General features: G+C 47.8%; 2 protein-coding genes and 1 long non-coding RNA gene across 4 annotated transcripts; 1 reads left to right on the plus strand and 2 right to left on the minus strand.

The window, feature by feature from the left end:
* The first annotated feature begins 1,094 nt into the window (after positions 1 to 1,094).
* Positions 1,095 to 14,267, plus strand: usp49 (ubiquitin specific peptidase 49). 2 transcript variants are annotated; one of them, XM_061832988.1, is made up of 8 exons: positions 1,095 to 1,176; positions 2,725 to 2,843; positions 5,090 to 6,559; positions 8,249 to 8,456; positions 9,274 to 9,382; positions 10,856 to 11,061; positions 11,147 to 11,240; positions 13,789 to 14,267. In XM_061832988.1, the coding sequence occupies exons 3-8, from the start codon at positions 5,174 to 5,176 to the stop codon at positions 13,937 to 13,939; spliced, it is 2,154 nt and encodes a 717-aa protein (XP_061688972.1). In that variant the 5' UTR covers positions 1,095 to 1,176; positions 2,725 to 2,843; positions 5,090 to 5,173; the 3' UTR covers positions 13,940 to 14,267. The 2 variants fall into 2 exon arrangements, with proteins under 2 accessions (XP_061688972.1, XP_061688975.1); XM_061832991.1 differs by lacking the exon at positions 1,095 to 1,176 and having other exon boundaries at positions 2,724 to 2,843; positions 11,147 to 13,929.
* LOC133507686 (uncharacterized) lies at positions 2,084 to 17,741 on the minus strand. Its single transcript, XR_009796872.1, has 5 exons — positions 15,605 to 17,741; positions 2,972 to 3,046; positions 2,665 to 2,818; positions 2,321 to 2,535; positions 2,084 to 2,201 (listed from the first exon to the last, which is right to left on the minus strand). It is a non-coding gene; the product is annotated as an uncharacterized LOC133507686 (long non-coding RNA).
* Positions 17,742 to 17,916: 175 nt separating this feature from the next.
* On the minus strand, positions 17,917 to 22,008 carry tmcc2 (transmembrane and coiled-coil domain family 2). The gene is given in 5 exon segments (XM_061832602.1): positions 17,917 to 18,292; positions 18,367 to 18,502; positions 20,709 to 20,848; positions 20,851 to 21,321; positions 21,548 to 22,008. Coding segments are annotated over 4 exon segments (1,008 nt in total). The 5' UTR covers positions 21,283 to 21,321; positions 21,548 to 22,008; the 3' UTR covers positions 17,917 to 17,992.
* Between the last annotated feature and the right edge of the window lie 2,609 nt (positions 22,009 to 24,617).

Raw genomic sequence — 24,617 nt, forward strand, 5'->3', positions numbered from 1 at the left:
AAGTGCATTTTAAAACTCTACTATGCAAAACAAAAGCAATTTATCAACAACACTCGGAAACACCGCCGGCTTCTCCGGACCACAGCTCAACTAGGACAGACTGATGAAAAGTATTCTGTGGTCCCACGAGTCCACATTTCAAATTGTTTTGGGGAAATTGTGAGCATTGTGTGAACTCTAAAGAGGAAAAATAACCATCTGGACTGTTAAGGATGCAAAGTTCCAAAGTAAGCGTCTGTGATGGTAGGGGGCTGTGTTAGTGCCAGTGGCATCTGTGAAGGCATCATTAATGCTGAAAGGTACATACAGGTTTTGGAGAAACTGTCCAACCAACATTTTTTCCTTGGATGCCCGTGCTTATTTCAGCATGACAATGCCAAATCATAATTTGCACATGCTTCAACAGCGTGGCTTCGTAGTAAAGGAGTGTGGGTACCAGGCTGGCCTGCCTGCAGTCCAGAACTGTCTCCCACTGAAAATATGACAACAGAGACCCCGGACTGTTGAACAGAAGAAGCTGTACATCAAGCAAGAACGGGAAAGAATTCCACTTAAAAAGAAAAAATGATTCGCGTCCTCAGTTCACAAACGTTTATCGAATGTTTTTAAAAGAAAAGGTGATGTAATGCAGTGGTAACCATGACCCTGGCGGTCACAACTTTTTGGGAACGTGCTGCAGCCATAAAATTCCAAGTTAATGATTATTTGCGAAAAACAATCAAATTGATCAGTTTGAAAAGAGTCTTCAGTGTAATTAATGGTTATTTGAGTTATTTCCATGTAATAATCATCAACGGTGTGCAGAATGTTGCTGCTGCTTGAACGCTGCAACATCTTTCGAACGCGGAACGAAATGAACACGAACCAGAGCGGGTGACACCGGGGTCAGGCTCCTCCTCGGCCCAGTTCGGGGCTCCGGGCCGCGGTTATTGTTCCATGTGGCCTCGGTGGGAGGGCGGACGGACCGCAGACGGCCGGTCCATCCTGCTGCCTGTTGTTCCGCCGCTCGGCCAATGGGAGGCCGGCTGCCGCTCAGCCTCGGTCCAATGAGAGCGGCCGAGTCCGGGCTCGCGTCGAGAGTTGGGTTGTTCAATCTGAGTGAGGACAACAAGAAGCGATTTTTTTTTCTCCCCTCCCTTCATCTGTGGTGTGCCGGATGGATGCGTTCTGGCGATGGTAACGTCCCCCCTCCTCCCCTTAGCTAAATTCCTTTTATCACGATCTTTTCTTCGTTACTTGGCAAACAAAGCGTTGGATGTCAGCGGGGAGTTTGTGCACGCTTAGCGGCGCAGTGTGTTAGCTAAGCGGGCATTGAGCGTCGGCGAGCGACAACGGCGGCTAGGTCAACTTCAATTCACAACACGGGAGCGACGGGAACTCTCCGCTTCTGCGTTAGAACGGCACGCCGGCGACTCCCCGCCTCGCGTTTATCCGTCGGCGCCCTCGGGGACGGCTCGGCGCCGCTAGCCCGGCTGCTCCCTTCTCGCCAGGTTAGCATGGAGCGAGCGGAGTGGGGGGGGGGGGGGGGCGCTAACTTGGTGGCCGCGCCGCCTCAACAAAGTTGCTGGATGTTCTCGGGAAGAGAGAGAGAGAGAGAGAGGGAGCGAGCGGGGCTCTTCTCCCTCACGCCCCTTTGTTCTGCCTCGACGCGGAGGTGGAGGCGGCGAGGTAGCCTAGCATGGCGTTCGCCAGCCGGTGGCAAAAAGAACCGCACGGAACAATCGGGATTAGAACAACCGCGGCGGACGTGCGCTCAATCCGATCCCACGCGGGATCAGCTGCGGCGGTCCACGTAATTCTTTGATTTTTAAACATAACATTATTCACAACATAAAAGTGTCGAGCTCAACAGATGTGATTAAGGAAGACTTGCGCTTTAGATAATCAGCCCCTAAGAACATATTCATGACCATCAGCATGCTTCTTTTTTTTTTTTTTTTTTTTGCGCGCGCGCGCGGAAAGCACAAAATCAATCTTTGTTGTTGTTTTTTTTATTACATCAAAACCTTCCAAGACTGCACATTGCTTTTTTTGTTTTTTTTTTTTTTTGCACAAAAGTGCCACAAGGGTTGTTTTGATCATCTGCTTGTTGAATCAAAAAATGTGCATTCAAAGTATTTGATAGTGGACCATCCGGGGTGCATCAGGTGTTTTTTCTGTGCATTTGCAAAGAAAAAAGTCAGCAGTTGTCATTTGCATGTCTAGAGAACAAAATTAGTATTTAGATTTAAGGATATATCAATTTTGTAGTTGCTGTCCAATGAAAAACACCATTTCAAACTTCACGTTTTAAATTGTTACCTAAAAACAAAAAGGATACGACAAATAGTTTTGCATTTCTTTTCTCAATTGCCGATGCTTTCCACTCGTTGTCGGAATCCCCTGTTCCTTTTCAGTTAAAAGTTGAACTGCTGCGCATTTCGCACAATGGCGCCGCTAATGTGAACCTTGAAGTGGCCGCACGATAAGCTCCCCGAGTCCCAACTAGTTTTGTCCAAATCCTGTCCGAGGCATGCAGATTAAACTCGAGAGTTCCTGGAGAACACAAGACGCTCCGGCAGGAAGCGTGACATGAATTTGACGGCGGGGGTGGAGTGGTTTGGGTCGGGAGTGTGGGGGGGGGGGGGGGGGGGGTTTGAATGTTCTGCACACTTTTTTTTTTACCTTTGTGTGCATTTGAAGTTCTATTACGCCGACTCACGTTTGACTCGTATCTCCCCTTAGAATGTTCCGGTAGGTGCTGCTGCCGACGGTGGATATGGCTGATTGCTCCGAATGCTGCCGCTCCCTTCGAACTTGGTGATGTTCTGCCTGAAATCTGACCAAGTCAACCATTTGTTACAGTAAGTGCGTCCTCTTTTTCTCCTCTCACTTATAATCTGTATTTTTCCCAATTCCAGATAACGTTGCTCACTTTGTGAGAGGTCATACGTATATTTACTTATCACGTTCAAGAGAATATTTACAATACCCGAGACCTGTTGCGGTGTTGGTTGTCACAACAGACGAGACGGATGTTCAAAGAGATCATTTGATGGAATACCAGCTGAAAAGACCAGAAAATATCAATATGATTACGGTAATTAAACATGATGGATGAAAATACAAACGCACCTGTGTAGCGATCGCTTCATTTCAGGTTGGAATTATTGTTTTCAATCTCAAATTACCAAATAGTATTTATCATGCCAAGTTGGCTCATTTGAGAACAATGCGTGTTTAAAAAAAAAATGTCTGTCGCAGAGAAGTTTACGGAGGTTAAAGTGTGGCCGCAATCGCTTCCGTGTATGTTCCATGGAGACCACTCCTGTCCTCTTTTTTTTTTTTTTTTTTTAAATCATAGTTAATGAATGCGAGTTTGTGTAAAACCAGGGGTCATTTATTTAAATATTGGTATTTGTATTGAATACTAGCAGAAAAGATCAATGGATTCCGGCAAAGGTTAAAGTGCGGCCGAACACGCTTCCGCGTTCCTGAGCCGTCAAAACCGTCACCATGTGGGATTTATTCCTGATGAGAACAGATCCAGCAACAAAGTATTCGTATGCGTCCAGACTTTTATATACTTTCAAACTTTTCTGTGTACATTTCGACGACTTACTCACCAGATCCATGTGCACATCCAGTTGTCCAAGACAAGCGGAAGCGAACTAACAGTCCAATTTCTTATCGGAGAAAATTTCTGCATTAAATACGGGGCCTCAATGTCGAGTTTATCAAAATTTTCCAGGTACCTTTGTTTATTTTCACCTCAACGGTATCAGACAAGACTCTGGGCGTCGTGCTACAAGACATATTTCCGTGTCGTCTCCAACTGACTTAGCATTGAACAATGCTTCGCTTGACCGGCAATATGGCGAGGAAAACAAAAGTCACGTGATTTTATGATGTAGTTGCACGAGCTCTATAGGGGCACCCACAAGTACAATCATTTACAGGAGGTAGCTTTGAGAAAGTATTAAAATAAATTTACACCTATTATAAAGGAAGAGGAAAAATAAACTAAGATTTTGCATCTTGGTGCTGTGGTAAGTAATAAATATAGTCCATTTATGCTAAAGTAATATTGGGACAATGGATGCAATGTAGCAAGTAAAATATTACTGTGGTATAGAGCTCATGACTTCCAAAATTTATTCTGTCGTGTCGTCCAATCGACATAACACGACAGTTGCCGTAAAAAATAACGAATGACCACTAATCAGAATGACATCGTTACACTTTTTACTATTCCAAACTAAAAACGTCATCGTCTAACAAATGAAAAATCCAATTTGATATCTGGGTTAGGCTCCACTGCCCGCAACTCTAGTCAGGGAGGATAAGTGATATGGAAAATGATGGATGGATGGATAATTTCTTGTTTATTGCATGGATTATATTCCGGAGCACTTCCGCATTTGGAGAAATTGGGAAGTAGTGGCCACAATTTTAGGGACATTCTACATATTTTAAAACTGTATGACCCTCGTCAGACTCATTAATCTTCCCCACCTTCCTGTTAGTCTGTACCATCATTTTAAAAACGACTCATATATTATTAGGCACGTTTTCAACTCTTAAGAGTAGTATGTACATTTTATTCCTTGTAATGATTTTTTTTTTTTTTTTAGGAAGTTTTCCACAAAATATAACATACCGTCAAAGTCCCGCGATATGGTGAATTTTGCCCAATGTATTTGATTTTTTTCACATCTACCTGAATCTTAATTGGAGTCATAAAGAGCTCTGTACGCAGTAATTAGCCAGAGCCAGCTGCCTCTACCGTATATTTTATATGCAGGAAAAACCTGGCATTCACTGTTTATGAATCTATGGTCATTTAAGAAAATATTCCCACTCTGGTGTGTCGTCTAGCGCTTGTGAGTCAGCACCCCAAAAACAATGTTAAATACATTTTTAGTTTGTCTTCGAGGACTGCCGAAACATTTATTATTTCGGTATGTGTTTTATGTACAATGCATTTGAATTGAATATTTAAGTACAGTTTTTTTCAGCACTTAGCCCTAATTTGATGTTATTTAGATTTTTTTGTAGTATTTTTTTTTTAAAGTTTTATCTAATCAAACGGTGCGGTTGCATCCCGCAGAATGACCTGCTGCTCGGCAAGAGGACGCGCGTCCTACCGCTGAGGCCCCCCCCCCTCCCACCCCCCACATGCGCACGTGGAGCGATGGAGCGCTGTAAGCACGTGGTGCGCCTCCGCCTGGGCCAGGACCACTCCATCCTCAACCCGCAGAAATGGCACTGCGTGGACTGCAGTACCACCGATTCGGTGTGGGCCTGCCTCAAGTGCTCCCACGTGGCCTGCGGACGCTTCATGGAGGAGCACTCGCTCAAACACTTTCAGGAGTCCCGCCACCCGCTGGCCATGGAGGTGCGGGAGCTGGACGTCTTCTGCTTCGCCTGCGGGGACTATGTACTCAACGACAACGCCGAGGGAGATCTCAAACTCCTCCGGGGGGCCCTCTCCACCGTTAGGAGTCCCGGCACGCGCTCGCTGCGCTCCTCGGCTTGGCGGGTGTGCGCCCAGCGGGGCGGGGAGGGCGCGCCGCAGGCTCCCATGCAGCTGGCCTTGCGTCACAGGAGGAAAACCCTCCTCGCCAAGATGCTTCAGAGGTGGACGCGCAAACATCAGGAGCTGCAGACGGAGCGCCAGGAGAAGCTGGAGGAGGCGAAAAGGCAAAAGAAGGAGGTGAAAAGGAGACTCTTGGAAGAGCTGGGCAACGTCCCCCCAAGAAAGAGCGCTCGGCTACTTACTCAGGCGCCGCGTTCGACCATCACGCTCATCCCTTGTAAGTTTCGAGACCCTCCGGAACGGCTACCTCCTCCTCCCCCGCCTCTTCCCAGGAAGCCTTCTCTCCTGTCCCTGCCGCGGAAGCCCCCGCCGAACGGCAGGGCCGCAAAACTGAGACGGTACTACTCGGCCCACTCGGCGACCCGCCGTCGGCTCGCCCCGGGGGTCACGGGTCTGCGTAACCTGGGGAACACGTGCTACATGAACTCCATCTTGCAAGTGCTGAGTCACCTGCAGAAATTCAGGGAGTGTTTTCTCACTTTGGACCTGTGCGAGACCGAGGAGCTGCTGGCCAAGACCAACCACTCGCAAGGGGTGAAGGCGGTGGCCGGGTTACCGCCGCTGACCTCGTGTCCCCTGGGACGCGTGGGAAATCTGACGGCGGGCAGGAAGGAAAGCGCCCCGCCCAAACCACAAACTGCCGAGCTGGTCCAGCCCAAGGAGCCTCGCGGCTCCACCCGCCAGCAGATGTCTCTGTGCCACGAGTTGCATACGCTTTTCAGGGTCATGTGGTCAGGGCGCTGGTCGTTGGTGTCCCCCTTCGCCATGCTGCACTCCGTGTGGAACCTCATCCCGGCTTTCCGCGGCTACGACCAGCAGGACGCGCAGGAGTTCCTGTGCGAGCTGCTGGACAAGGTGCAGCAGGAGCTGGACACGGAGGGCTCCAAACGGCGGATCGTCATCCCCATCACCAAGAGGAAGCTTTCCAAACAAGTGCTCAAGGTGCTGAACACCATCTTTCACGGGCAGCTACTCAGCCAGGTGAGACAAAAGAATGCAAGGTTTTCTTTGGAAAGGCAGAAATTCTGCTACAGCTGTGTTATAAGATCCGCTGAGGGCCTGTCTGGGCCGTCTCTCCTGGCCTAAACGCAATCAGAAGCATTTACCTACATTTACAACCTAAAGACTACTTTTCTTTCCATGAAATCTGAATATCGTTTCAACCGTTCATTGTCTATGTTGTGAGATTTGCCCATCAGATTTCATCCTCTGTTTTTCTACGTCAGTCGAATCTGCTCTTCAGAATCGCCAGCACTTAAACTACTATCACAGAAGAAGGACTGTTTCTTTAACCAATGGACATTTCCGACTGGCGATCTTGAGCTCCGCCCCCTTAGCCGTGTCCCACAAGCTTCCAAAATGGCGATTGACCAGAACATGTTTGAAGTCGATTCTCTATCGCGTATTCCAGATCATTTTGGGTTAGAAGTTGATTTTCTATCGTGTATTCCAGATAATAGTGGGGTATGTTTTTTTTTTTTTTTTTTTTTTACGAAATACGTCAGACTTGTTGAAGAGAGTTCTCCAGAGAGGTCTCAACTATTTCACGCAAGGATTTCTACACGGAATTAAGTTTTTGGACGGAGCAGGACCTAATGTCAGAGTTATAATAAATTGTTGGCGATCGATGCAAAAAAAGTTTGACACGGCACAATCTTCATATTGGAATCCAACAGGATCAAATAGTGGAATCGTACTGCGCATGTAAAGCAGGGTGAGTACTTCTTACTTGGAAAGATCACGAGTTTATTCGACTTGGCTCGTAATGGAAGCCAGTGCTCTGTCTTAAATGTCCGATGTGATACAAATAGGAAAATGGACATTTCTCTTGCATGACATGGCGCATTTCTGCATCACTAACCCGACTCTTCGGCATAAAACGTGACGCACTTCACTCAGCAGGTCAGTGATACGCTAACAAAGTGTAAGTTGTTCTCCTGCAATGTGTAAAGCACTGAAAGTAATTCAATCAAACTCAGAGAAGATACTTCTCCCTCACTTACCTTCGAACATACAGTTGATATTATTTGATATTGTCCACATTTAGTTGTACGTGCGCTCTTCCGCGAGCCTTAATCCGTCGTAGACACTTCGTTAACTGTGTTTTAGGCTTTGGAAAATGAATCCAGCGGGCCCCTTGTTACCTAGTCGGATATCTGTCATCGGAATTGCGCGTTCCCCAAGCGGATCCGAGGACCGTTTTTTCCGTAACAGGAACTTTTCCAAGCGCACGCTACTGACAACCAGCATTTCTTGTGGGACAATACGGCGAGAGGGGCGTGTCAAGACAATGTGGCTATCTGATTGGCTATTATTGTACGAGTGATTGACAGGTCGGAAAGGTTCATTGGATTTCGCCTCACAGGGCCACTTAGCTATTCTCCAATCACGTCTCCACTTTTCCATTATCTGATTTGGTTTCAGCAAAACTGTTCAACTAGCAAAACACATCAAAGCAATCTGCTCACGTTGATAAAAGTGATGACTGGTGATTATAATTTTTTTTTTTTCCTTCTTAGATAAGTATTGTATTGTTTCTGAACCGCTCAAAGTGATGCATGTGCTTTTGTTTTCCTCGCAGGCTTGTTTGATGTTTTCCAAAAAGCGAGACCAGCTTGAATTCCCTGACTAAAAGCAAGTTTTGTCCCTTTCCGACGCTTCTCTCTCCAGGTGACGTGTCTGTCCTGCAAGCACAAGTCGAACACAGTCGAGCCTTTCTGGGACTTATCTTTGGAGTTTCCCGAGCGCTACCACAGCGTCAACAAAGGCTCCGGCTCCACGGCCTACCAGCGCAGCTGCACCCTCACCGAAATGCTGTCCAAGTTCACCGAGATGGAAGCGCTTGAAGGCAGCATTTATGCCTGCAACCACTGCAACAGTGAGCGCAGCCTTGCTGCTCCGATAACATCTGATTTCTCCAGCAGGAAATGGCCGTTGTCAATTGAATACATTTCCTGATGGATTCATTATTATATACAGTAATGCCTCGGTTCTCGACCGCAATCCGTTCCAGAAATGGGGTCGAGAAGTGATTTGTTCGAAAACCCAATCAATGTTTCCCATTACAATGAATGGAAAAGGAAATAATCCGTTCCAAGCCTAAACATTTTTTTTTAAGGATATTTTTTAGCTTTTCCTGATAATAAACTGCATAGTAGAAATACATGTATAGCTTTAATACTTTATATAATAAAATAATTTAAGGAATAATTATTTTTTGCTTAAAATGTATGCTTTAGTAGTCAAGTAGGCTAGGCTGGGAGTGCATTGTTGTATCTGTAGCGACTCGGCCCCCAGCCTTGTAAACTTTTTTTTTTTTTATGATTAACAAAAGTGTAGAATAACTAAACAAGAAATAACGAGGAGGAAAAAAGCATTTTTTTTTATTATTACAAAAAGTAACACAAAAAAGTAGATTGTTTATACTTGGGGTTCACATGACCTGTTTATGCAAAATGTAAGAAAATCCTTTTTCCTTCCACTGTAATTGTAGTTTACACCGCGGTCCAAGTACTTCATTAGGATTTAAAAATGCTCGAGAACACGTGAATTGCAGCTGCACAAATTCAAGTCCAACGAATAGAAATTGAAAATTAAACTTTCAAGATGTTTGCCCCATTGCTATATTTTTTACATTCCTCTCCAGTGATGCCATTTCCATATAATAATTAGTCATCTCTGTCTCATGTGATCAGAAAGAAGAAGGAAAACATCCCACAAGCCTTTAGTTCTTTCAGAAGCTCATAAGCAGCTTCTGATCTACCGCTTACCTCAGGTTCTACGGCTGCACCTCAAGCGCTTCAGGCAAGTGTCTTTGTATTCTGCTGAGACGCGTGAAATCTTTTAATAAATGTGCATTCTTTCATGTAGATCAATGTTCAACAAACTCTTTAAATCTGTACTTTGAGTAATTGTAGTTTGTTGGTGTGCAGTTTCACTGCCACTCCCACTGAGATATTTTGCACAGACTATCATAACAAAGGGCGACATTGTGACCAATCAGTGGTGCACAAGCAGTGATTGACATGTGAGACCGTCCAATGAGCCCATGGACAATGACGTGGGGGGGGAACCTGTTGAGGATGGTGTGACGTCTACATATTCAAGTCACCGTAGACGTGGAAGAATAATATTTGCCACTTGTATAGAATGAACAATTTCATCCAATTTACATCCTTGCATTTTGTAATGCACTTATCCTCAATCGGGTCTTGGCTGTGGAAGTAAATATGCCCCACCAGGATTTGAATTTGAAATGTAACGTGATCACATTTTCAATAGTTGTATATCAGTGTACCGTATTTTCCGCACTATAAAGCGCACCTTTAGTAATTGGCCTATTAAAAACAAAAAAAATCCATATAAGGCGCATAGAATAGACGCTACAGTAGAGGCTGGAGTTACATTATGCAACCATTAGATGGAGCCACACTAAAGGCTCAATATTGATCCATGTATAAGGCGCACCGTTGGCTTTTGAGAAAATTAGAGGCTTTTAGGTGCGCATTATAGTGCGGAAAATACGGTAACTTTTCAATGTTAACAATTCAACCGACAAAAATTTGCTGTCTAAAATTCACCGTCTGTGCCACCAGGCAGGGTTACTTGAGGTCAGAACCGAACAGCCAGCCAATCGCAGTTACGCTCTCTTAGTCACGTGACGTCACATACTAAGAAAGCGTAGCTGGATCGGCTGGCTGTTCGGTTCTGACCCGAAGTAACCCTGCCTGGTGGCACAGACGGTGAATTTCAGACAAGGAATTGTAGCATCTATAGAAAATGTGCTGACTTTACATTTCAAATTCAATTCCCGTCATCTACACGGCAAACTTTGAGGAAAAACCCCGCCATAATCCAAACTGTAACTCCTGTCCTCCACACGTTTAAGAAGTACCAAGATGGCGGCCAACTGGCTTTCTTGGTCACGTGACGTCACATACTAAAGGAAGCGTAACTGGATTGGCCGATTGTTCGGTTCTGACCTGAAGTAACCCTGCCTGGTGGCACAGACGGTGAATTTCAGACAATGTGATCACGTTACATTTCAAATTCAAATCTTGTTTTCTGTGGCATTTGAAATTGAAATCCCGGTGGCACATATTTACTTCCAAACGTGGCTGCCGATCCCGACTGAATTTTGAGCGAGGGGCTCCAGGGCACGTAGGGACGGGCGACCATTCCCACTCGCATCTTCGTTCTTCGATTATCTCCCGAGCTACGTGGACTAATAAGAACTTCCCGACGCTGACATTCACGAGCGCCGCGTCGCACTCGCAGGTGGTCGGGGAGAAACCATCGGGAGAAAATCGGCGTCCACGTGGCCTTCGACCAGGTTCTGAGCATCAAACCCTACTGCTGCACGGGCTCGGGTCACCCTGTCCACAGAGGGGGCTACACCTACGACCTGTCGGCCGTGGTCATGCACCACGGCAAAGGCTTCGGCTCAGGGCACTACACCGCATACTGCTACAACACAGAAGGAGGTGAGCGCGCCGGCGCGGAGCCCGAACGAACGAGCTGTCTCGAACGCCACACCGAGGCTAACTGCTTTCCTGGGCCCCCCTTCAGGTTTCTGGGTCCACTGCAACGACTCTGAGATGAAGGTTTGCAGTGTGGAGGAAGTGTGCAACACTCAGGCCTACATTCTCTTCTACACCCAGAGGTCCGCTTAGGGGACTCGTCGCCGCGAGCCTGATTTCGCATTCATGAAATTAGTTTAGCGCGCAGATGTCACCGAAAATAGCAATAGGGACTAACGTTTGTGTCGTGCTCCCGGCGGGCACAACGATCGCGTTTCAGGCCGTCGTGGACGAAAACGGGACGGAATCTGGCGGGGTGAGGTCGAGCGCACGTGGGAAACCGCGATTGTTGCCACAGGCGAAGCGATGTGGATTAGTACGCGTGTCGGCCTCAGTGAAATGCGGTGAAGCCGAGAAACGGTGCCCGCGTGCACAAAACGTGGCGCAATGGGAAGCAAATTTATCCGACCAGCGTCCCGAAGTCCCATCGAGTTTTCTCACGTTCTGCCGCGACCGACCGATGCACGTTTTTCCCGTGTTTGGTCGCAGTTCTCGCGGGAATCTGCAGGCTGCACGGTCGCCCCGAAGTGTAAACGTAGCATAAACTGACAAATGTCCAAACTGGAGTTGCACAGACCTCCGCCAAGGTTGCCACAAATTGACAAGCCATCTTCTTCTTTTCTTTTTTTTTTTTTTTTTTTTTTTCCTGTCTGTCCTTCCATGTCGGACTTATTACACGGCAAAATACATTTCTTAAAGGTCCCCTTCCATAACGTATGCTAGGCAGTTTGGAACCACTCGCAAATGATATTTGAAATAGCTGACGCTGTGGCGTCCATTTCCATCCATCCATTTTCATAGCCGCTTATCCTCACGAGGGTCGCGGGGAGTGCCGGAGCCTATCCCAGCGGGCAGGAGGCGGGGCACACCCTGAACTGGTCGCCAGCCAATCGCAGGGCACATAGAGACAAGCAGCCGCACTCACAGTCACACCTAGGGTCAATTTAGAGGCTCCAGTTAATGCTGCATGTTTTTGGGATGTGGGAGGAAATGCAAACTCCACACAGGCATCCGGTGTGACTGTCTCAGCGCTCCCCCGTGCTGAAACGTCTCCTTGTGATTAATTCGCTTGTGCGCATATTTTGTAAACATCTGTGCTTCAACACGTGCCATCAGACAACTTGTCGCCGAGCGTTCAAGTTTGCTGTGGACGTCTCAGATAGACGAACACAACAAACGCATCTTTTTTTTTTAAATCAACTTTTGTTTTAATGTTAGGATATAACGTATGTTAGCTCCCTTTATGTAGAAGAAGGGGAACTATGAGACCGGGAGATTTCCCAGTAAGCATCCGCTACGTACCCAGAGTTCCCCTGTTAGTAACGCATGCGCATTCATCACGAGGAGACTTTTCAGCACGGGGGAGCGCTCAGACCATCACACCAAGAACCCGAGACCTCAGAACTGTGAGCCCTGATCCCACCGTGCCGCCCAATTTAATAATGACAAATCTGACCGTCTCAAGTGCCTGGCAAAAAGGCCAGTCAGAAGGACATTCTGGGCATTTTCAGCCCAAATTCTTTTAAAAGGACATAAAAGTTAATTGGACCCAAGGAAGAGGACATTTTTCTTTCTAATGTACGAAGGACTATTTAGGGCCACGGCAAAATCGAAAAGTACGATACAAGTATGAAAAACATCATCATAAAGTAAAGTTGAAGTTGTGACTTTAAGCTTGTCCTGTTAAGTCATCACAGCGAGTCACTCGTATGATTTGGAATATGAACTACCAAAAAGAAACATAATTTTACAACCGTATAACTATTCCCATCTGTATGCCTTTTCCCCCACATGCAGTTTGGTTCCAGTCCTTTGTCATCAAAAATAGATGCGTGCCACCACAATGTTGATTTTTAAAATATGTTTTCTATTTTTCGTAATCCCGACAACTCAAATAATAGCCAACCAACACTTGGTGGAGGTGAATCAGCCACTGTGATTCGAACCTCATTTGCTCGCGTCTGCGAAGAAACTTCCGAAATTGAAGCCACAGGTTTGTCCGCCAGCGGGACCAGCGGACCTCGCGCGCGGGTTCGGTTCCTGCCCTGCTGAACATCCACTGAAATGTTTGCTTTTAGAACAGGAAAAAAAAAAAAAAATCTCATTTGTGTCGGGTCTGAGAACCGAACAGGGTCATATACCCGAAACTGCATTTTACATGTAACACAGTACAACGCCGATTTTGGATTTCAGGATTTTTATTTTTTATTTTTTTTTATAAATAAATATCACTAGAGATGATGTTTTATTTTGTAGCTTTACGGAGGATCAACGCTCCTCGAAACGGACCAGCTTACTTGAAAGACGACTCGTAGAAGTCCAGACCGTGTTGCGTCGGTTTCTGCTTTTTGTTGGGTTTTTTTCTCTTTTTTTTTTTTTGCCCATTTTTGAATATTTGATTTCGATTGAGGAAATGTCACTTTTTCCCGGCGCGTTCCTGCGTACTTCGCGATGTCGTCTCGGCGAGTTCGTTGGGTGGTGGGCCGCCATAAAGGAAGCGGAAAGAACGTTCGGAGCGACGGAAACTTTTCGGAAGAAGGCGCTCGTCTGGCTGGTCCCAACTTTGTGATTTTTGTTCTTATTTTTTAATTTTTATTTTGTTTTCGCTCCTGTATTTTCTCTACATGGCAGCTCCCAAACAAAAACTCTCTCACCCTCTCCCACTTTTGAGTCGTCGCGTAGACGAGGCCGACGATGGAAACAAGCCACTGCAGAAGTGATTATGAATGTTTTTTTTTTGAAATCTTTATTTCCAAGAGACATTTGGTACCTTACGTTTTAGCACCTCAAAGCAATATATTGTAAATCTTAAGCCTTGAAAGGAATTTAAGATCAAATCAGGAAAGTTTTTGTTTTTCTTTTCTACTCTGCTGTTTCTATCAAAGTCTCTAGAATTTGCTAGCTAATCGAGAAGAAACGCTTGTTTGATACGAGTCGAATCCACACTACATTTGTCAGCTCCAAGTCAGAAAACAATCTTAATGACGATGAATGTCCAACTGCTTAGAGGTTCAGGTGAGTTCTGTTGTGTACTGTAAGAATACATGTCATCGATGTAAAGGTCATATGGGTTTGCCTGACAGTAATTATTAAAAACATGAAGCAATTTCTCCAGTGCGTTTCACCCGTTTTTGCCTCCTCCAAATCCCCAATCGCCCTTTTCCTCTCGTCGCAACATAACAGCGCGGTGGTGCCTTTGAGATATGAGTGACCCGACTTTGGAGTTATTTTGAGATGCAAGCTGTCTACGGTCAGTCAATATGCGCCACTAGAATATTAATCAAAAATGGCACTGAAAATTTGATGTCTGAAATTCACCGTCTGTGACCCCAGGCAGGGTTACTTCAGGTCAGAACCAGACACCCAGCCAATCCAGTTACGCTTTCTTAGGATGTGACGTCACGTCACTCAGAAAGCCAGCTGCCCGCCATCTTGGTACTCCCAAAAAGCGTGGAGGACACAGCTCACAGCGGTGATTTCCAACCTTTATAGAGCCAAGGCACATATTTTACAATTGGAAAAATCCCACGGCACACCAACAAAAGTAAATGTCACCAAAAATGGATTGATTAATTACTGCGTGTACTTCCCGATATCTAATAAAGGAGGATTTTTTTTTTTTTGTTCTGTCATTGTGCCTCACTGGCATAAATACATAAATAAAGATACATTATTTCTTGAAATAAATGTTTGGGTTTTTTTTTTTTTTAGCAATTACATAAAATTGGATAACTTTCCACGGCACACTAATGTACCCTGGCACACTGTTTGGGAATCACTGGTTTACAGGTTGGATTATGGCGGGGATTTTCCCTCAAAGTTTGGCATGTAGAATTAAAATTTGTCGCGTGAGCTTGACATTTTTTCACTTTTTGTTCTGGTAACATGAAGGATTTTTAATTGGTAAGCCAAAAAAGGCTAAGTGCAAAGGGAAGACAGAACACCGTGACTACCAAGAAACCTTGCATATCTCAAAATACGCTGTGAAGCACTGTCATCATCATGTAGCGAAAAACTAATCATTTTTTTTTTTTCATAAAAACATGAAATTTTAAGTCAATCAGTTAGATATATCTTTGTAAATAAGGACTGGTAATGGGAAAATACATGCTAAACGCATTGTTCATTTGTTGTCACTATTTCAGACAGAAAAGTTTAACTTGTTTCCTCGCATTTGAAAATCAAATTCAATTTGCAGAGTTCTACATTATGAAATTCATTTTTTTTAAATCACAGAAAAGTCTTGCTTATCCACTGGTGAAGTTTGGGTAAATGTTGACATCACATTTTCACGAAAAACCGTCGTCTTATAAAGGTGAAGCAGAGAGTGAACAGTGAACAACGACAACCGCAAACAAAACTTTGTTCAAGTGAATTTAGCTCATCGAAAAATAAAACAAAACAACCTTTACACGCAAACTTGTCAAAGTAAATCTTTCTAATTTACCTCTGGAATGTTTTCTCACAGCCACGAAACTGGGGATTGACGCAGTTAATCGCTGTCGCTGCACAGGTCGCCATGTTTGTTTTGGGAGCATCAAGATGGCGGATGGCGACCTTCGTCTTAGTCTGGTTTGTGGTCCCAGCAGGGAGGGGTAGCACATTTCTCACAATTTGCAAGAAAACAGCAATATTTATTTGTTCTTTTTTTTTTTTTTTTGCAAACTGGATCCAAACTTGGACACAAATTGACATGCCAGTTCATTCGACGAAGGTGGCGGAAGCGGGTCGACAACAGCGGCGGGGAAATTGTTTACGCGGTCGGGAGACATTTTTAGCGACGAAACGTTTTGTTCAACGGCAGCTGAGGCCAGAAATACGTCAACGATTTGACAAAAGGACGCCACAAAAAATAAAGTCCACAGAAGAAAATAACACCACATGCCGTAGGTGTTCATTCGCCTGATTGGTGAATTCAGTAAAATATAGAAAATTGAATTGAAATTTCTTTCATGACGATTGGAACGATTTTCTGGATCGGGTCGCATTGCATTTTCTGTCCGGGTCTACCTAATAAAGTGTCCAGCGAGCGTATCCCCTGGCGTCGATCGGAAATCAATATCGCCGTCGATTGAAATGTCGACATGTGCTAGCGCACACGCGTAAACATTCACAAGAAGAAAAAAAATAATAATCCTCCGTTTCCTTCAACGTGAAGGTTGGCCTTCGTGAGTCCTTCCCTGCTAATTCGTAGTGCATCCTAAAATATATTTTTTTTGGGGGGGGGGCAATATCTGGGCCAGAGGGAGTGTTTGGAATTCCATATTTCATTTCATATATCCAAAATATTTCACTTTTATCGTTAACGTGAGCTGTAAGTTGCACAATTCAATTTTTTTTTTTTTTTTTTTAAGAATAAGGACGAGAAATAAATGACGGCGTACGTACAACAAGTGCGCACACCCTCTTACAAGATCAATGTTCAGAATGGACCAACCAACCATTTTCTGAGCCGCTTATCCTCACAAGGGTCACGGGAGGGCTGGAGCCTATCCCAGCAAACCAATCACATTCTAACTCATGTTGACTGAGTATCAGTACGCAACTTCCGCCGTGTGAAGTACTTTTGATGACCCCCCCAAATAAAGTTCTGATGTTATCGCTTTTCATGAATTTATTATTACATTTTTGGGGGCTTTCTATGAGATTGTTGAAGGTTTTGTGGCAAAAGGCTGCTATTTCTTTCTTTTTTATATTCATGGGTATAGCACCCCCCCCACCACCACCACCAACACGTTTCAACCCCATCCCCCCCATCCCTTTGGCTTTCTTTACAAACATCACCGCAGAGCGTGTCAAATACTATTTTAGCCACTGATAACTAGAGTGGCCTAACTCCTTTTTTCTTTTGTCCAAATTGCAGGACAATCAGTAGAACGATCACGGTTGTTAGTGCAATACCGTAATTCCCGGCCTACAGAGCGCACCTGGTTATAAGCCTTGGTATACAGAAAGAGTTTAATGCTAGCGTGGGGCTAGCGTTAGCACAATGCTATGTTTAGCGTGGCACTAGCGTCAGCGCATGACTAGCGTTATCGTGACGCTAGCGTTAGCGCGGTGCTCGCGTTAGTTGGGCACTAGCGTTGAACTCTAAACTTTTTCTGTGAACCATGATTTATAACCAGGTGCGCTAGCGGTAGCACGACGCTAGCCTTAGTGTGGGGCTAGCGTTAGCGCGGCACTAGCATTACCGCGGCACTAGCGTTGAACTATTTGAACTTTTTCTGTGTACCGTGGTTTATAACCAGGTCTGCTAACGCTAGCGCCGTGCTAACGCTAGAGCCGCGCTAACGCTAGCGCCCCACCACCGCATAAACCGCGGGGTTGAAAGCGTGTGAAAAAAGTCGCGGCTTGCAGGTCGGGAAATGACGGTAATTATATAAAATCAATCATATGTCAAATGTAACTGTATTCCATAAAAGATGAAGAATAACATTCACTTATACGAGCATGCAGACATGCCAAGATTTGAAATAAGTGCTGATCGCAATCATGGGCTGACCCCTATAAGTCAAAATATGATTTACACCAATCTCAAGGATGTCTGTTAATTTCTGCGGATGACCAATAAACGAGTTAGCCCGCTTTAGTTCTCAGTGACTCATTTGTAGTAAATGCTAAAGGTGAAAAAAAAAAAAATGAAAACGGACAGTGGGCAGCAAATCCGCCAAAAAAAAAAAAAAAAAAAAAAAAAACGGTTTCTTGCTTGGTAGTTTTTTTTTTTTTTTTTTGGAATTCTGAAGTGGTTTGAGTGATTTTCCAAAAGAAGGAGAAGGAAATAGGCCAAAGGTGTCTGAATTTGGGGAGGGGGGACGACTCTCCGCTGGTGGGCAGCTCAGCCGGGCAGAAGCCAAAGCTCCACAAAGTCCCAATGCTTCCACAGACCCAAGAGCAGCACGGTGAGCAGGACGGTGGCCCCCACCCGCGCCCGCGTCTTCATCAGCGGCGTGATGAAGTTGGCCAGCGTGGACACGAAGACCAGCAGCACGGCCATCAGCGCCAGGATGACGTTGATGAGCTTGCCCAGCAGTGCCCGAGCGTTGGCGTTCTCCACCCCCTCCAGCTGGACCACCTGCTGCTGCTGCTGCTGCAGCTCCAGCTTGGTGATGCGCGTCAGGCACGACTCCACCGCCTCCTACGAGCCGGGGGGGGGGGGGGTACGCCATAAACATCGCAAGCAGCGCACGCCGCTTCCCGTCCGTCCCGTACCTGAATGTCTCTCGCTCTCTCGTAGGACTGGTAGGCCACTTTCTCCTCCATGCTGGCCAGCTCCTGCTTGAGATTGCTCATTTCGTTCTGGTGGAGCTCCGTCAGGTCGCTCAGTTGCTCCTCAAGTCGTTCGTACCTGGATTGCAATTTCCAACAAGTCACTTTTGTACTTCATTATCATCAACGTTTTCCTTCAGATTGGCTTTTTTTGTGCGGGTGTGCGTATGAGATTTCAGTCACTCCCCTCCAGTCATGCCCGCACATATAAAACGTACGGGTGCGGTCCTACAGTCATGCCCGCGGATATAAAATGTACGGGTGCGGTCCACCAGTCATGCCCGCAGATAAAAAAACGTACAGGTGTGGTCCACCAGTCGCGCCCGCAGATATAAAACATACAGGTGTGTTCCTGCAGTCATGCCCGCACATATAAAATGTACGGGTGCGGTCGACCAGTCATGCCCGCAGATATAAAATGTACGGGTGTGGTCCACAAGTCATGCCCGCAGATAAAAACGTACAGGTGTGGTCCACCAGTCGCGCCCGCAGATATAAAACATACAGGTGTGTTCCTGCAGTCATGCCCGCACATATAAAATGTACGGGTGCGGTCGACCAGTCATGCCCGCAGATAAAAACGTACAGGTGTGGTCCACCAGTCGCGCCCACAGATATAAAACGTACGGGTGTGGTCCACCAGTCGCCCCCGCAGATATAAAATGTACAGGTGCGGTCCACCAGTCATGCCCGCAGATAAAAAAACGTACAGGTGTGGTCCACCAGTCGCGCCCGCAGATATGAAACATACAGGTGTGTTCCTGCAGTCATGCCCGCACATATAAAATGTACGGGTGCGGTCGACCAGTCATGCCCGCAGATATAAAATGTACGGGTGTGGTCCACAAGTCATGCCCGCAGATAAAAACGTACAGGTGTGGTCCACCAGTCGCGCCCGCAGATATAAAACATACAGGTGTGTTCCTGCAGTCATGCCCGCACATATAAAATGTACGGGTGCGGTCGACCAGTCATGCCCGCAGATAAAAACGTACAGGTGTGGTCCACCAGTCGCGCCCGCAGATATAAAACATACAGGTGTGTTCCTGCAGTCATGCCCGCACATATAAAATGTACGGGTGCGGTCGACCAGTCATGCCCGCAGATAAAAACGTACGAGTGTGGTCCACCAGCCATGCCCACAGATATAAAACGTACGAGTGTGGTCCACCAGCCATGCCCACAGATATAAAACGTACGGGTGCGGTCCACCAGTCATGCCCGCAGATAAAAAAACGTACAGGTGTGGTCCACCAGTCGCGCCCGCAGATATAAAACATACAGGTGTGTTCCTGCAGTCATGCCCGCACATATAAAATGTACGGGTGCGGTCCACCAGTCATGCCCGCAGATATAAAACGTACGGGTGTGGTCCTGCAGTCATGCCCGCGGATATAAAACGTACGAGTGTGGTCCACCAGCCATGCCCACAGATATAAAACGTACGGGTGTGGTCCACCAGCCATGCCCACAGATATAAAACGTACGGGTGCGGTCCACCAGTCATGCCCGCAGATAAAAAAACGTACAGGTGTGGTCCACCAGTCGCGCCCGCAGATATAAAACATACAGGTGTGTTCCTGCAGTCATGCCCGCACATATAAAATGTACGGGTGCGGTCGACCAGTCATGCCCGCAGATATAAAATGTACGGGTGTGGTCCACAAGTCATGCCCGCAGATAAAAACGTACAGGTGTGGTCCACCAGTCGCGCCCGCAGATATAAAACATACAGGTGTGTTCCTGCAGTCATGCCCGCACATATAAAATGTACGGGTGCGGTCGACCAGTCATGCCCGCAGATAAAAACGTACAGGTGTGGTCCACCAGTCGCGCCCGCAGATATAAAACATACAGGTGTGTTCCTGCAGTCATGCCCGCGGATATAAAAAGTACGAGTGTGGTCCACCAGCCATGCCCACAGATATAAAACGTACGGGTGTGTTCCTGCAGTCATGCCCGCACATATAAAATGTACGGGTGCGGTCGACCAGTCATGCCCGCAGATATAAAATGTACGGGTGCGGTCCACAAGTCATGCCCGCAGATATAAAATGTACGGGTGTGGTCCACCAGTCATGCCCGCAAATAAAAAACGTACGGGTGTGGTCCACCAGTCGCCCCCGCAGATATAAAATGTACGGGTGCGGTCCACAAGTCATGCCCGCAGATATAAAATGTACGGGTGTGGTCCACCAGTCACGCCCGCAGATATAAAGTTGCAGGTGTGTGTTGTGTTTGTAATTATGAGTGTACCCCTTTAAGAGCGGAAGGGGGTGGTCTACCTGTATCTCTCCTCTTGCAGGCACTGCGTCATGTAGGAGTAGTCGCTCTGCAGCTGGCCCTTCATGTCCTCGATGGTGTCCTCCATGTGGGCCTGCCCGGCTTTAATTTCCTGCAAGGCCTCCAGGAGCGAGTCCCACGAGCCGTGCACGTGATGGTGGTGGTGGTGTGGTGCCCGTCCAGTCTGGGACTCCCCATCGTGGGGACCAGCACGCCCCCTCCGCCCCCTCCCGAGTTGCTGCCCGGGGCCGAGCCGGACGTCGCGCTGGAGCACTCGTCGTCGCTGCCGTACTTGGGGCTGGACACCAGAGTGGCGCTCCCGCTGAGGGCGCGGGGGGTCGGGGCGTCGTCCGAGTGGCCCCCGACGCCGTCCTCCAGGGTGTCCTTGAGGTGGGCGATGTTGTCGGCGCTGCCGAACTTATTCCTGATGAGGCTGGCGAACTCTCTGGGCTTGGACACCACGGCGGTGTGAGTGAGGGCCGACACTCCGCCCTTGACCCCCTCCACCACGCCCCCGCCGAAACCGCTTATCCCCGCTCGGACGTTGGCCCCCACGTCCTTCAGTCCTTGCTGCATGTCCCGCAGGACGTCCTTGGGCTGCCGGGCCGGTCCGTTCTGGACAGACGGAGGGAAGCAAACGGGAACATTGGGACCATGGAGAACAAGACCGGATCCAGTCCCATCTTTGTGTACCACTCCAGCATCAGTAACCGCAATTTTTCATTTGAGAAAGAAATTGAGACAGTTCCTCGTTACTGTGACCAAATTCAAGTCCAAGAGAATCTTCCCGGCAACCGGCATTGGTTCTAAACGGTCGTGGGCGGCTTTGGCGACGACTCACCTGCTCGATCTCCTTCAGCTTCTTGTGGTAGTGCTCGAGCTTCTTGTGCAGGTGCGCGATGGTCTGCGCGGACTTCTGGTTCTTCTTCTCGAAGACCTGCTTGATCCTGGAGGCCTGCTGCTTGTCGGCGTTGTGGGCCAGCTTCAGGTACTCGGCCACGTTGTCGTCGCGGGCCTCCTGCTCCACCCGGATCTGCTCGGTCACCTTCAGGATCTTCTGCTGCAGGTGCTCCAGAGCGGCCCGCGTCCGCTGGGGCTCGCCGCAGCCCGCCCCGGCCTCGGGGGGGCCGCCGGACGCCGACCCCGCCGCGCCGTCCGCGCTGATGTTGCTGTCGGAGCCTCCATGGCTGCCGGCGGACGGGAGGCTGAGAGTGGTCACCTCGCTCTTGTCCAGCTGCGGGGACGGCAAGCGGATCCGGAACGTGACGCCGATGCTCAATCGTCTTTTGCCGGTGAAATGAACGGAATGCCAATGATCATGATTAGCCCACAACCCCCCCCCCCTCAAAAAAAAAATGTAATCCCCACACTTTTTGCATCAATTAATTGGCTGTACAGTACTTAATTATGACTTAACTTTTTTCACACGCTTTCAACCCTGCGGTTTATGTGATGATGGGGCTAATTTGTGTAAAAGTGCCGAGGAAGTGACTTTTACCGGCCCTGTTAGCGCTGCGCTAATGTTAGTGCTGCGCTCGCGTTAGTGCTGTGCTAGCGTGTTGCTGCTGTGTCACTGGCATGTCTCAGTAATATTTACCGGTAAGTTTGATTTGAACCGGCTCTGTTAGTGTTAGCACTTGTGCGGCGCTAGCGTTATAGCGCTATCTTTAGCGCGCTGCTAGCATTAGCATGGCGCTAGCGTTAAAGTCTTTCCGTGTACCATTTTTCTCTGTAAATATCTCGTGTTTGAATGTGGGTTGCGGCGTATGTATGTACCGAATGGTATTTCCTTTACAAATGTACTCGGTGAGGCTAGTAATCAGTTGCGCTCCGTACGCCGGGAATTACGGTAGATACTGATATACTACATGGATGTAGAGGCCCCGTAACTCAGTGGTTAGAGCATTTTTTTTGGGGTGGGTGGACCAGGGTTGGGAGTTCGTATCTCACTGGGGCCTCTACACCCCCCCGAGGGTTTGCGTCAGGAAGGAAATCCGGCGTAAAAACTGTGCCAAACAAATATTAGCGTTTATCTGAGATTTTACGCTGTGGCGACCCCTCACGGGACAAGCCGACAGAAACTGATACACGACACGGAGACGGTCACAGATCCTCTGTAAGCCGCAGTACTAGTCCTTTTTTTTAGAGGATAAACAATATGCACATGTAAGTATTATATTATTTATCTCCCGTGGTGGTTTTTGTACAGCTAGACACATGAAGTACTGCGTGTACTTGTCGCTCGGTTCTGCTCTATCTATGTCTCTCTCTGCCTCTTTTTTGTTGTTTTAAATAAGTGGGGAGTGCAGTTTTTGATTGAACGGAATCGACAGGTGTCGCTGCACCGTTTGTGTTCAAGAGGGATTACAATTGCCCGTCCGTGGCGTTTTACAACCTTTGTTATCCTCCGCTGCGCTACACCGCTAATCACTGAGCAAATATAACAAACGGCAAGCTCACATCGAGTTGTTTTTTAACGAGTTTAAGGTGACGACTGACCCCCCGCGTGGGAATACGCGCGGCCTGGCGGACGGCCCGTTCTTTAATGCCCGCCCGACGTCAAAACAGTGTCATCAGAGCCTGCCAACAAAAGCATGACACCGAACACGTCGGATGCTCTAATTTCTCTCGACGGGTAACTGGGAGGATTTATCGGCGTTTGAGTGGCGTGGCGGTGTGACGGCGCTGAGGGGCCATTAGCTAACAGCCCCCCCCGCGAAAGTAGGTTACGATCACGTTGTAACGGAGAGCCGAAAGCTGGACGCGGGCGCACGACCGCAAAGAGACAAGAACGCCGCCACGGACCCGACTCTGGTCTTTTTGGTTTTGACGGGCGCGAGCAGAAGGGGGCGTGCGATGAGGATGGAAGTGGACGCGCGGCGTGAAAACAAGAGGGCACAAAACCGGCACCGCCGGGACACAGCGAGGGTGGGTGAGGACATGAGGACATGAGGGCGAGCGGGCGAGGAATCGAACGATGGGGGGGGGGGGGGGACCAAAAAAACGTTACCATACTGCTTTAATCCAATTTGTGCCGTTTGCGTTCCAGGCCCATTTTCCTCCCCCACCCCTCCCCGGCCCTCCTCCTCCTCTTCCTCCCCCCTGAGCCCCCCGCCCCCCACCCCACCCCGCTCAACCTGGACGATCTTCGCCCTCGGCCGACGCCTGGCAGACGATCGCCTCAGCTCGTCCTACGCGGCTCCATCGTCGACGCCGTCGACATCTGCAGCATCCTCGCCTCCTCTCCGTCGCTCGGATCTGGTTCTCTCTCTCTCTCTCTCCCCCCCCCTCCCATCCCCTCTTTCGGTGCCAACGCTGCGCCTGTCCTGCCCTGTAATGGAGGTGGGAGCAAAGGAGCGGATGATGGCGGGGGCGGGGATGGGAGAGAGCTTAGCGCAGGCGTACCGCCGCCGATGGTGGAGCGGAGGTGTGGGAGGGGCGGAGGGAGCACAGAAGGCCCTGTGGCGAGGGGGGGGGGGAGTGCGGTGGGGGGCAATGATGATGCGCCAGCAGTACAAGTCCGAACAATATGTATCTTCCACGTCCGCCAAATTCTTCATTCATTGCCTCCAGGCCGGATTGTAACCAATTTGACTTATTCTACTTCTTCAAAAAAATGGCGCTTAAAGCTGTGTACTGCCCCCCCCCCAAAAAAAAAAAAAAAAAAAACAATTACAAATACACATTTGGTATTCAAAATATCCAAAATGAGTCTCAGGGAACCTGAGGAAATGCCACTGCTAGCTTAATGCTAACACATGATGGAAGATGGCGGTCACAGGCTAGCACAAAATATTGAAAGTTGTGGAGTTAAAACTCCATTAGCAACACACACACACACACACATATCCACCCATCCATCCATTTTCTTTGCTGCTTATCCTCACGAGGGTCACGGGAATGCTGGAGCC

This window comes from Syngnathoides biaculeatus, chromosome 10, assembly GCF_019802595.1.
Source record: "Syngnathoides biaculeatus isolate LvHL_M chromosome 10, ASM1980259v1, whole genome shotgun sequence".
Lineage (NCBI taxonomy): Eukaryota > Metazoa > Chordata > Actinopteri > Syngnathiformes > Syngnathidae > Syngnathoides > Syngnathoides biaculeatus.

Bases quoted from the DNA above. Each gene is read 5' to 3' on its own strand.
- usp49 (XM_061832988.1), top strand. From the start codon at position 5,174: ATGGAGCGCTGTAAGCACGTGGTGCGCCTCCGCCTGGGCCAGGACCAC. The intron at 8,457-9,273 runs GTGAGCGCAGCC...TCATGTGATCAG, and splicing joins TGCCTGCAACCACTGCAACA to AAAGAAGAAGGAAAACATCC. The intron at 11,062-11,146 runs GTGAGCGCGCCG...GCCCCCCTTCAG, and splicing joins CTGCTACAACACAGAAGGAG to GTTTCTGGGTCCACTGCAAC.